The following is a 13,008-nucleotide window of genomic DNA, read 5'->3' on the forward strand; positions in this document are numbered from 1 at the left end:
GTTTACTCTTTGGCACAAGTCTCTTTTGATTTGGTTTCAACTTATAGTCCTGATTTGATGATACTTAAGTTTAGCAACTGCTAACATTTTGTTTTGTGCTCAGCTGGGGCAAATTGGAAAATAAATGCATTTACAAAAATCCTCTCTATTTTGAGGACTTTTCTCTCCTATAGGTACAATTATAGTAAATATCTATTTATCTATACTTCAGAACTTGCTTCATTCTTATGTTGTCTCTGCGTCTCTCTCCACAGGCCGACCTGTGTGTGCCTCGCCTTAACGAGGGCGACCAGGTGGTCCTCATTAATGGACGGGACATCTCTGACCACACCCACGATCAGGTGGTCATGTTCATCAAGGCCAGCTGTGAGAGCCACTCCGGGGAGCTCATCCTATTGGTCAGGCCAAACGGTGAGTTGTTCCCTGCTGTGTGTTGACTGTATTAGATTGTAAGATATTCCTGTTACGACCTACTTCTGTGGTTTTTAGCTTCAACAAGATAAGTTCATTTTTCATTCATATTAGTTACTAGTTTGTTAAGCCCTCCGTTGGCAGGTAGAGTTTGTTGCTTTTTTAGTTGGAGCCAAGCGGCAAGCACCAATCTCAACAAAAGGAAGCCCATGCAGAAGTGTTATAAACTGCAGTTCATTGAGTGTCAGCTTGAGGCTGGCTGCAGAAACACAGGAAACCACATACACACCTACTCAAAGAGACGATCTTTGCAGAAGAAATAAACATGTTTACAGCCTGGTTCAAAAAACAGCTCGAGTTGAATACCTAATTTCTCTATCGGCACACACTGTACGGGGGTGAATTTTTGTATAACGCAACAGTTCAGAGGATATTAGGATTACAAGTTTGGCCCATTTAAGGACATGACTGACTTGACTGACAGGCGGGAACACATAGCTGTTGGCTAGGAGGTTCAAACCCCGCCTCTTTACTTCACACCAAGCGGCATCCTCCGGTCTAAAAATATGAGTCAATGTGGAAGTGTTAAAAGCTGCAGTTCATCGAGGATCCGCTTGAGGCTGGCTCCGGAAGTACCGGAAGTCACATACACATGAATGGGGAAAAGGCGATCTTTGCAGCATTAATAAACATATTTACAGCCTGGTACAAAAGATGAGTGTAGTCTGAATAGCTAATTTCTCGACGTCCTCTCACTGTGAGGGGTGTGAATTTTTTTCTAATTCGGCAATTTCAAAGATATTGAGATTACCAGTCTTCAAATTAGAGGCACAGCTGCCTGCTGGAACACTGCAGCTGTTGGCTAGGAGGCTCAAAGCCCGCCTCTTTGCGTCACACTGGCTCGACAGAAGCAATATGGCTGCCGCAGCCGATTGGTCTCAAAACAGCTCTTCAGAAACAGATGGGTGACGTCACGGATCCTACGTCCATATTTTTTACAGTCTATGCTTCACACTCATAGACTGTTTATATAATGGACAGCGTCGCTCCGCCTTTTCCAATTGTACGGTTTTGAAGCCAAGATATCTCGTTCCAGAACGCTGACATCTTATACATTTTCTGCAGCCAGAGTCTGCGCAGTAGGGAATTTGTGTGTTTCCACGGTAACAAGCTCCGCCCTACAGCATACCATCCTGAGGTCCTATGGAGTTTCTCTCTACAGCAGCTGTCAATCAAACTAAACCCGGATGTAAAACCCCGTTTTTTAACCTCTAATAACTAACGAAAAAGAAACTGTTCAGAAAAAAGAGGCCTTGAACACAAAACAGTCAAAAACTAACTACATATCACCACAGCACACGGATGTGAGAAACATTCGTACCACGTGTATTTATTTTTTCAAGTTTGACTGCAGCCCCATTCAAATGAATGGGGGAGACAGAGTTTTTGACCTATACTGCAGGCAGCCACTAGGGGGAGCAGTGTTTGTGGCAGCCTCACATCGAGCTGAGCGAGATGACGTCCATTTTATATACAGTCTCTGCTCACACTAAGGCTGTTTTCAAAACGGCCTGCTACATACTACCTATGAATGTAGTATTACTGCCTACTACATACTGTGTTTGAATTTAGTATGCAGTATGGCTGTTCTGTTCTGCAGCATGCTGAGCCAGACTTTACTGGATTTCCAGTTTTGGAAAGCGGAAGTAAACAACGGCCAAGCCGTTCACAAAACTGCTTCTTTAGCATCACTTGTGATTTAAAAAGTTAAGAGGTGGTTTATATGGAATTTAAGGATTTTTACAGCATCTAAAAATACAGTGCCACCATCAAAAAAGAATAAAAAGAAGAAGCGTAATGATCGCTGTGCATTGTGGGAAACAGCACGCGAGGCAGACTGGTCAGATGCATACTGTGAAATTTTCCCAAATCAGTACTACATCAGAGGAGTTTTGGCATACTGCAGATTTTTCTCTTTTTCACATACATCATACTACATACTGAATTTTGGCCAAATCAGTACGTATTGCTAGTATAGTAGGCGGTTTGAAAACAGCCAAAATTTGGTTGAGTTCATCATTTCCAATATGACTCCTGCAGACGACTGGCTTCAAAACAGCACTCAGGAACAGATGTGTGATGTCACGGATACTACGTCCATTATTTATACAGTCTATGGTTGGAGCTCATTTCAACAAGAGGCACATTCAATCTGATATGTTTTTTCTCCCACTTCCTGGTTGACTGACATTCTTTCTTACAAAGTTATGAATCAGTATACATCAGGCCTTGAGCTGCATTTTCTCTTGTTTGATATAACTGTGAGAGGTTTAACTAAATTTGCAGTGTCTTAAAAAAAATGCTGTATTAAAACAGGTAGCACCTTAAACAGGGTCAAACATCACCATTAATTGGATAAAGCTTGAACATCTTTTTGAGGCTGAGAGGTTTGTTTGTTTATCTGCCTCATTTCAGTGGAAACTGAAAATACCTTGGTCTAACTGATTCATAAAAACTGATCTCAACATGATAAACACTTAACATCAATTCAATTTGATGATGCATGAATCTCCAATTTGTACTGAAGTGATAACCAGGCAGAGTGCAACATATGGACGGCCTGCGCTGTCCACTTCTGAATATTAACAGCTGCACATCTGGTCCCCAGTTAGGATTCTCCTTCTGGTCTCTTTCTGGACCGTTTCGAGTCACATGTTCAGCTCAAAAGGAGATCTACTGTACAGAGTGTACATCTAGCTTTCTGTACATCTTCACTGTACGTTCTCATCATGTGGAGGGAATGCGATGGATTCCCTTTTAATCAGCGTCTGTGATTTGGGGGGACAGCTTTAAAAGATGATGAAACATGGGAATTCTTAGTATTTGAAGTGGGTCAGTGAGGGATTTATGCATTCTATCCTCTCTTACATCAGAGCACATATAAGATTTCATCAACGTATGTAACGCCTGTCAATTCAATCTGTTTTTGCAGCTTATATAAAATCTATGCATACAAATACTTCCACATATTAACTATACATTCCTGTGCTGCTGCTGTGCAGTGGTTGGGATTCTTAGAGTTTCTTTCTCTTTGATGCATTTCCGTTCATTACATCCTTAAAGATAAACGATCCCCCCCCTGGGCCTCAGCCTACATAAACAGCTGTTTGTGTACTAACTGTGACATGTTTCCTTCCTGTCCCACTCAGCTATTTATGACGTGGTGGAGGAGAAGGTGGACTCGGAGCCAGATTTTCAGTACATCCCTGAGAAGTCCCCTCAGGATCCCACACAGCTAGACCAGCATGCTTTGAGGGACTCCATGGTCACCCTGAAGGAAGGCCTGATCAGCGGGGCCATACTGGCACAGTTTGATGTAGGTGTAGAGACTTACAGCTCACAGTGACACACAAACGTTTCAGATAGTAGACTGGATTCTGGAGCTTATTTATGAGTACTATGTAGGGATGTAAGGATGTAAGGATGTAAGGATACACTCAACCCACGATTCGATTCAAACCCCGATTTTTGGTTCACGATACGATTCACTTGCGATTCTCTAACGATGTTCAAGAAAACTGGATTGAACTGAAAAATTAAATAACTATTATTTTATTTCAATTCTCAGATATGGACAGTTGCAATAAATATTTGTTCTCTTATATTTCTTTGTAAACAAAGTCATCCTTTTTCATTTTTAAGGTGTGTTGTAACTCAAATAAAACCACTGCACACTTTTTTTCAGCAACTTGTAAAAAAAACTAAAATGACCGTACAAAAATAACTTGTTGGAAAATTTCAGAACAATTATAGAGAAATGGAAAGTGAACAATTCCCAAATGAAAGTATTAAATATTAAAACAAATAAGGTCAATCTCTTTAAATTAGGGATGGAAATTTCAAGTATTTTCTGTGATCAATCTTTGGAAATGTTAACGATCAATTATCGTTTAATCATTAAAAAAACGTGAATGTTTTCCATGTCAACAATAATGACAAATGTGTTTTTTCCCCTGAATCAAATGTTCCTTCCTGACACAGTGTATATTACTGACAGTATTAAACAGCTATGGATCATATTGAGGAGTTCAAAATGTTAACACGCTGAATATCAACGTGAGGAGCAGGCTTATAAATAATCTCTGTGGACTCATGGTCATAGAGTGAAGACTCAGACTACAACATGTGGATTTACTGCAACAGGACACCTGAACAGGATCAGATTTTGGACTCAGTGTCCAGTTTTCTCCTTCTTATTGAGAAAAATAAACATTTAAACGTGGTCAGGTGTCAGCCGGGGGTGCATCCGAGTCAGAATCAGTCCGGTGCGGAGAAAAAAAGCGCTCATGGAGACCTGTCACTCAGCTCAGCCCCCAGCTGATCATCTCTGCTGTGAGCAACACCTTCAGTCAGCTGATTCTGAAACATGCTTTAAAGTTAAAACACCTCCACTCAGTGAGTGACAAGAGAGCAGCAAGAGACTTCATGATGTTGAACAAGTGGAGTATAATACAGATAGCGCCTTCTACTGTTTAAAATAATATCCAGATACAAATGTTGTTGAATCGATTTTAATTCAACCTTATTTGTATCCATTTTTTACCGTCTTGCGATATATCCTTACATCCCTAGTACTATGTCTTTCAGCTTTTGTCACATGTTTAATTTCACATTCCTATAACTTTCCATCCGTTGTCTTATTCACTTAACAGTTCCTGTTTACTATTTGTGTACATAGACATACAAAGGCTCACTTAGACTGTGCATGAAAGCAGATTGATGATGCTCTGGTGTTCTTCTTAACACAAGCGTAATAAATATTTGTCTTTCTTTCTTGCCTTGCAGCAACTGTACAGAAAGAAGCCGGGGATGACCATGCTGTGTGCCAAATTACCTCAGAACGTTTCCAAAAATCGCTACAGAGACATCTCTCCTTGTACGTGACGGCACATCGTCTCTGTTTGCTTCTGTTTTCAATGTGCACAGGCATTAACCTTTTGTACCTTCAATCACACGCTCTTCTCCTATGTTTTTTTTTCTCTCTTGCATGGTTAGTTTATCTCTCTTCCTCTGTTGTACTTCTTCATGTAAGCTCTAACCCATCTGTTGTCTCTTTCTCTCCCTCTAACAGATGATGCCACGCGGGTCATCCTGAAAAGCACAGATGACTACATCAATGCAAATTACATCAATGTGAGTTGTTTTTTTTCTCTCCTCCATACTTCTCTCCTTTATCTCTCTGTCCATGTATCTGCTGTTTGTTGGTTTGAGGCATATTGGGTGGTCTGTCACGTTTACTATCACACCACATGTTTGAACGGACATGCTGGTGAATGAGTTAACCACATCCACTTTACAGGCTGTAACACAGAGTTAATGTTCTGTGTGTTTTTACGTCAGTTATGTTCACAGCACCTCTCTGATGTTTAGAGGGTTAAACCTTTCTTCCAACATATTGAAGTTTAAGTGATGCATTCCTGGTCCAAACTCAGCTCTTTATTACACACAGGTCTGATGATGGCTGTGTTGAGCAGGGCGAGAGAAGCATGCTCGAAAGAGCCTTGAGATGCAAAATAATTGAATGAGGGTGAAACATGTTTTGTATCTGAAAAAAAACAAAAACCTGTCATTTATCTTGAGCTTGATTTCAATTTAGATTTTTAACTTTTTACATTTTTTCAGTGAAAGTTACTTATTTAGAGTCTGATTGTTTTTGATAGTTTTCTTTTTCTCTCTATAATGATATATTTATCTCCAAAAGTCAAAGCAAACCATCGGTGCTTAGTGTGTTTTACATTTTATAAAAATAAAGAAATGAGAGGTATTAGTAAAGATATAATAAAGAAAGTAAAGAAATTCACAATATGAAAAAATAAAAAATAAAACAAGATTTAACAAATAAATAAAAGAAAGTGAAACAAAGAAAATAAATAAATAAGTAAAATAAAATAAAATAAGTTAAAAAATAGAATAATAAGAATAATAAATAAAGAGGGAATTAGTACAACAGTGCAAAGTCTTATTAGAGAAAAGCAAAATAAAAGCAAAAAATTAATAATAATCACACAACCCCCTCGCCCTGACCAGGGTTAGGTTTGGGTCTAAACAAATCTTCTTGTTTGAAGTAACACCAGTAAAATAAAGATAATATTCAAAACAGTATGATGCAAGATAATACCAAATTGAAGTCCTGAATTTTAAAAATATTATAATTCAGCATCCGGTAGAGGTAGAGTGTCCATAAAGGCTCCCAGAATCTAACTGCACATCAGAGGTCTTCTCCTCACATTATAAAGGGTCTTCTCTGAGGTACAGTACGACGTCAGGTCATTAAGCCAGTATCTTTATGAGGGAGGAAGGTCTGACCTGCTTCTTTGTAAGAAGGCAGTTTTTACCTGCAGTGCTGGATAGAAAAACAAAATACTTACCAGAGTTGATCAAATGTAGTGACTTAAAGTCTCCAAAGATCCACAGTTACAGGTCCTGCAGGATATGCTTCTCTATGATTACTGAGATAGATTCAATGATTCTAGAACTCTATAATCTTTGGACAGAGACACAGCATGTGCTTGAGAACTGCATTTGAAGTTTTTCTGGCGCATAGGTGAAGTTTTTGTAGTTTTCTAACATTTGTTTTTTCTTCTTAAGATCTGATTTATTTTGCTAACCTTCTGAGCAACTTAAAGCTGGCTGGTTCCAGTTTGTCATAAGCAGACATTACATCCTTTGTGTACAGTTACGGCAGAGTCTTTACGATGTTGGAACAAGACAAGCATCTGGTTTCTTTCTGTGTCTGTGTTGTGGCACGGGCTCTTTGTGGTGACTTTCAACTCAGACTAGAATGATGTTACTACGTCTGACCTTGTAAGTGACTCAGAGCCTTACTCAAACAGAAACCAACCACTGTTACCTTGCCAGCGTTTAAGCACTGAAGAGTGTGTATTGTGTTCAAGTGTTTGGACCTTTTTCTACAAGAAAGTCTATTTTTGTTCTGTCTGTCTGTGCATCAACAACAGACCGCTAAATGACAGAGAAGCTCATGCTCTCAATAGAAGATAAAGTGTAAATAAAGCTGTAAAGTGGCTTCCTTGCTCCCTAACACTCAATCTGTTTCTCTTCCTCTGTAGATGGAGATTCCAGCCTCCAGTCTTATAAACCGCTACATAGCGTGCCAAGGCCCGCTGCCCAACACCTGCCCCGACTTCTGGCAAATGACATGGGAGCAGGGCTCATCCATGGTGGTCATGCTGACCACGCAGGTCGAGAGAGGGCGGGTATGTAGAAGAATCCAGCACAGACCAAGACTGATCACCGTATATGGAGTGCAGCCTGTCAGGAAATAGAAGTTTATCACACAATAATCCATTTAACACAGCTGCAAGGCTTTGAACTTAGTTTGCGTGGTAAAAGCTGATAAAACTGAGCTTTACCTTTTGTAGAAACGCCAAGAACTGACACCGAGGGAGTCTGTGAAGTACCATGAAACATGTTTCAGATATATATAGTAGACACTTTTTAATCCTTCGGCCAAAATGTTCAGTCATTTATTGAACACTGCAAAAAGTGAGCTTCTTTATGTGTCGTTCTTTAATTAGAGCTTCATTTATCAAACACACTAAACGTTGTGTTACTGTGAAAATCATACAACAAAAACCCTGAATCATCAAACGAGGTGTGACTTTATAAAAAAAATGATGGTATTCTGAGAGTCCTCACAGGAGGTTTCAAATGATTCCAGATGGACTGCATGCGCTGCATATGCTGCATCTCTATGCATAATACATAGCACCAAAGAACAGATGGCTAACTCCAGAAGAAGGACATGCTGCTCTGTACTTTAACCTGACCTCTGACCCCTGAGCAGAACAGAAAAGCAGTAAATAGATGTTGATCTGTAAACAGAGTGTGTTTGTTTTCAGGTGAAGTGTCACCAGTACTGGCCCAACCCAGACAGCAGCGCCACCTATGGAGACTTTACAGTGACGTGCCACAACGAAGAGGGCAACTCTGCCTTCCTGGTCCGGGAGATGACTCTCTTGCACACACAGGTGAGGACACACATAGTGGTGGGCGATAATTCAATAATGAGAATTATTGTGATGTAATTTTTCTCGATATAGATATATAAACTGTTTGATAAAAATGTGATATATTTAAAGCTGTAATTACACCCCCAAACCACTGGAAAGGAAGGGGGCGCTAATGTGCCTTAAATGCTAGTTACCAACCAACATGAAGGAAAAATGCAAATCTACCAATAAAAACTTCACAAAAATCTCATCTTACACAAAAGACCTGCTTCCTGTTAGCACCGTCAAAAATGATGGATTCAAGAAGCTGATCAGAGATCTAAACTCCAGATCATAACTAACAAACTGTCTTCAACTTTCACTCAGGAGCAAAAATCTGACTTTACATTTAAATGAAATAATGATTTGATATTTATCGTGACAATTATCAATATCAACTGATATGAAAAATGTTATCATGATAACATCTTTTTCAATATCGCCCAGCTCTAGAAACAAACACACACACATGTAGACTTAAAGCTAGGGTTGGTAGTCACAGAAAACTAGCATGAATTTGAATGTAGCATTTCCTCAGGACTCCGTCTAACCCCTCCCCCCCTCCCCTCGGAGCTCCTCCAAAACGACGTCCCCGCTCACATGCACGAGCGCCGCTGATTGGCGACCATATGATGGGGACTGATTCAAAACCGGTCCTCAGTACATGGTTTGTGTTTTACACTACGTCAACTCATGTCTCACTCAGCGGTAAGAAAACACCAAAACATTCTCATAGTGAAAGTTAAAAACACAAACAAACATGAAATGTACGCTCTGCAGGAGGCAGGAAGAACGGCAGGACGGGATTTGATTGGTTTCATCATTTGGCTCCTGATGGCAGGGATTGGTTGGTGTTTTCCCAGGTTTACTCCGGCTGTAGATAGCAGCTTTTTTTACCTCTTTTTTAAGAACACTTTATGTATTGATGCCATCGGGACATAAAGATCATTTAACCAGTATAACAAAAAGTGTGTCTAAATCTGATTACCAACCCCAGCTTTAATGAAGGATTGAGAAACTTAGGACAGATCAGAGGATGTAAAGAATGAAGGTGAAAGGAATCAGGAGGAGGATGTGAGAGGGTGTTAGAGCTGCGAACAGAAACAGGTTAGAGAGCAAGCGAGCGAGCGAGAGAGACGCCGGGTCCAATCACAGAGAGGGACTAGCTGTCTCAGGAAGGATGAGCCGCTGAGGACCCCGAGGAGGTGTGTTGCCATAGTGACCGGTGTGGGCTGTTCTTTTTCTGGCTCCCGCTGCCGCATGCAGGACACGTATTGGGATCCGGTTACCAAGACAACCCCAACCACCCTAGTCAGTCGCATTGCTTAAACAGAGAGCGGATAAAAAATACAAACAAACAGAGGAGCAGAGAGTGGGACGACGAGAGTCCGCTACACAGAAAGAAGGGAGCGTGTTTTCATTCTTTCCCCTCTTTTACATCCCTCTGTCTTCACTGCTGCATGTTCTTCATCCCTCCATCCTAACGAGGACGAACTCATGAAATCAACTTTTAATGCTCCTTCTGTCCACCCCTCACCCCCCGCTGTCTGTGTGTCCCTGATTACCAGTGGTGGACAGTAACAGAGGAAATTTACTTGAGTACAGTACTTAAGTAAATGTTTTGAGTATCTGTCCTTTACTTGAGTATTATTTTTGGGGATACTTATTACTTTTACTCCACTCCATTTAAAGACAAATATCGTCCTTTTGACTCCACTACATTTCTATCAGTGCTCTAGTTACTCACTACTTTATCTTTGAAGTCAGCTCATGAGTTTCCTTCTCTTTTCTGAAATCTGATCCTAAGACAGTAAAGTCTGTTTGTGTAGTTCTGTTTGTCTCAGTGGTTTAGTCGTACCTGTACATCAAACACAGAGCATCACTCAGATCAGGCAGTTTATGTAGAGGTGGTAATGATGGCTATAATTCTCCACCTGAGCACCCATGGTCATATCTTCAGCCCGTGTTAGAGGTTTTTGAAATGAAGAATGATACGTGTTGTTTGAAATGTTCTCCCTGTTTCTGCCCAAACAAAGAAACATTCACTGTCCAACCTGAGAGAGCGTGTTGAGCTACGTAACATTTGTTTAACTCCAGATGAACATTTCAAACTAAGCTGTCTGTGCTTGGAGTAACTTAGTTTCTGTTTTTATTCCATGGTATAGTTTTTAGAGATTTCAAGTAATGTTTTCTAAATAAACATTATGTAACTGAATGTACTCCTATGTATTGTTGACTGCACTTACGTATTGTGAAAATACAATGTTTTGAGATATTTTTAAAAAGTACTTTGAATACTTTAGTATTTTTAAAAACAAGTACTCCAGGACTTTAACTCAAGAAATAATCTGACAGAGAAACTTTCACTTGTATTTGAGTAATATTTGACCTGGAGTATCTATACTTTGACTAAAGTAATAAAGACCTGCACTTTGTCCACCACTGCTGATCCCCTCCCCGTGTGTCTCTCGTGCACTGTGACCTTTTGAAACGTTACGGCTGTAGGAGGAGCTAATCAGCATTCTCCTCTCCGCCTGTGATTGTTGCTATGGAGATAGATGTGTAACCAAGGCGACGTAGCGAGGCAGTATTAAAGAGGAACACAGGGGCTCTGAGTCGCACTCCAAACAGTGGTCGATGGTTATCTGCTGTAGGCTGTGTGTATGTGTGTGTGTGTGTGTGTGTGTGTGTGTGTGTGTGGGTTTTAAATCTTGCTGACTCTTATTTTTGTGTCCTCTTTTTTTCTCCTGCTGTTTGAATGAACTAACTGACATGTTCAGTGCGATCGCAGCAGAAAGAAGAACCTTGTAGGAGCCTAAATGCAACTCATGATGCTGTAATCATTTAAGTTCATGTGCAAAGTATTAAATTGACATAGATAGTTAATTTGTAAGGATAAAGATAAATATATACATTTATAAAAAGATGGTAGAAGTTCATTATGCTGTCATGTGTTGGATGGGTGGCTCAATCATTGCATGCTGTAACTCCGCCCTCTTGTGAAGGTTCGTTGACCTCCGTAGCAACTTGTTTTCTGAATTAATGAGGGGGCAGTTAGGCAAGGAGAGAGTGGAGCCACACGTTTGTTTTTTTTACCTCTCTTTCTCTCTCACTCTCTTTTAGTTTCTTTAAGGATTTGTGTATAAACACGAGGAAAATGGACACCTTTCTGTATTAGTTTTATTTTTGATTTAAGTAAACAGCTCATACTTTTATGGCGAGGTCTTGTTGAGTTCTTTTTCGAGGGAAAAGGATTTTTGAGAGCTTCAAAAACTAAGGCTTAAATGGGATAGAGATACTAATATCACCAAGTTATAGAAAGGTATTGCATTCACATGTGAAATCAAATCATCTGTTTTTCTGAATGAAAAAGATACCCAGCGCCTCAGCTTCACTGCGTGTGGATCCAGTATTTACTGATTCTTTTGACTGGTTATTACCTGATGTTCTTACTAATCTTCCAGCTGTGTAACATGCTTGATTCTGATTGGTCAAAACCCTTTTACAATCCTTTGACCACAGTTATTAACTTTCACTAACATTGTTATATGAACTAAAGTGAATGAAATGAATAAACTTAAATGACTGGCAGCTACAGGGCATGTTTACTACCTTGTGTTGCCTTTGGGTGCTGTTGGGATTTTACAGTAGCGGTTTATCGTTAATTCAGAAAAACAGAGCAGCTTGTTTCGTCTCATGTGAATGCTTCTGTACTAAGTGATCCAGCAGAGTGAGACACTCTCAGTTCTTCCCTCTACCTGTTTCATAACATGCTTTAAGGTCATAATTACACAAACAGAGCGCTGGGCGGTCTCTCTCCTCGGAGAGAAGCAGCTCAATGAAACATGCTATGCAGACGCCCACATGAAATCCAATAACCTATCTTGAGAATGAGTGATATCAGAGAATATGAATGACATGGTTTGGAGGTCTTGGTTCTTGACTGAGGTGAATGTTTGTTTCAAGGGATCAAAAATTAAAGACTCAGGGGTGACTCTCCAACGTTATACATATTTAACTGTTCTGTGTCTGCCTCTGTGTGTGTGTGTTTTCAGAGTGAGCAGCAGAGAGAGCTTACACAGATTCAATACCTAGCTTGGCCAGACCACGGCGTTCCTGATGACTCCACTGACTTCCTGGACTTTGTGGCTCTGGTGCGGACCAAACGAGCTGGACAGGACCAGCCGATGGTGGTTCACTGCAGGTACACACGTTTGTCTGTGAAGTCATCAAAATGCAACCCTGACCTGTTGAAGTTCATGCCCTGACATCCTCCCTCTGTTGTCTGTCTCTCTTCCAGTGCAGGGATTGGTCGGACAGGGGTTCTGATCACGATGGAGACGGCTCTGTGTCTGATGGAGTGTGGTCAGCCTGTGTATCCTCTAGATATCGTGAGGACCATGAGAGACCAGCGAGCCATGATGATACAAACACCTGTATGTACCCATCACTTTTTCTTTTCAGCTGTTCACAATTAACTTCATCTGTTGATGTCCTCAAATGATTTCCTTTGAAGCACATTGAGAAC

General features: G+C 40.4%; 1 protein-coding gene across 6 annotated transcripts in view; it reads left to right on the forward strand.

Annotated features, from left to right (window-relative positions):
* ptpn4a (protein tyrosine phosphatase non-receptor type 4a) overlaps positions 1–13,008 on the forward strand; it is a 124,652-nt gene that overhangs the window by 105,466 nt on the left and 6,178 nt on the right. For all 6 annotated transcript variants that reach the window (XM_034694167.1, XM_034694169.1, XM_034694166.1 and 3 more), the window contains exons 19-26: positions 255–411; positions 3,621–3,787; positions 5,257–5,347; positions 5,543–5,604; positions 7,539–7,685; positions 8,331–8,459; positions 12,536–12,684; positions 12,781–12,916. In XM_034694167.1, the coding sequence (XP_034550058.1) occupies positions 255–411; positions 3,621–3,787; positions 5,257–5,347; positions 5,543–5,604; positions 7,539–7,685; positions 8,331–8,459; positions 12,536–12,684; positions 12,781–12,916 (1,038 nt within the window). The remainder of the gene's footprint in view (positions 1–254; positions 412–3,620; positions 3,788–5,256; positions 5,348–5,542; positions 5,605–7,538; positions 7,686–8,330; positions 8,460–12,535; positions 12,685–12,780; positions 12,917–13,008) is intronic.

Source organism: Notolabrus celidotus, chromosome 10 (genome assembly GCF_009762535.1).
Source record: "Notolabrus celidotus isolate fNotCel1 chromosome 10, fNotCel1.pri, whole genome shotgun sequence".
In the NCBI taxonomy this organism is placed as follows: Eukaryota; Metazoa; Chordata; class Actinopteri; order Labriformes; family Labridae; genus Notolabrus; species Notolabrus celidotus.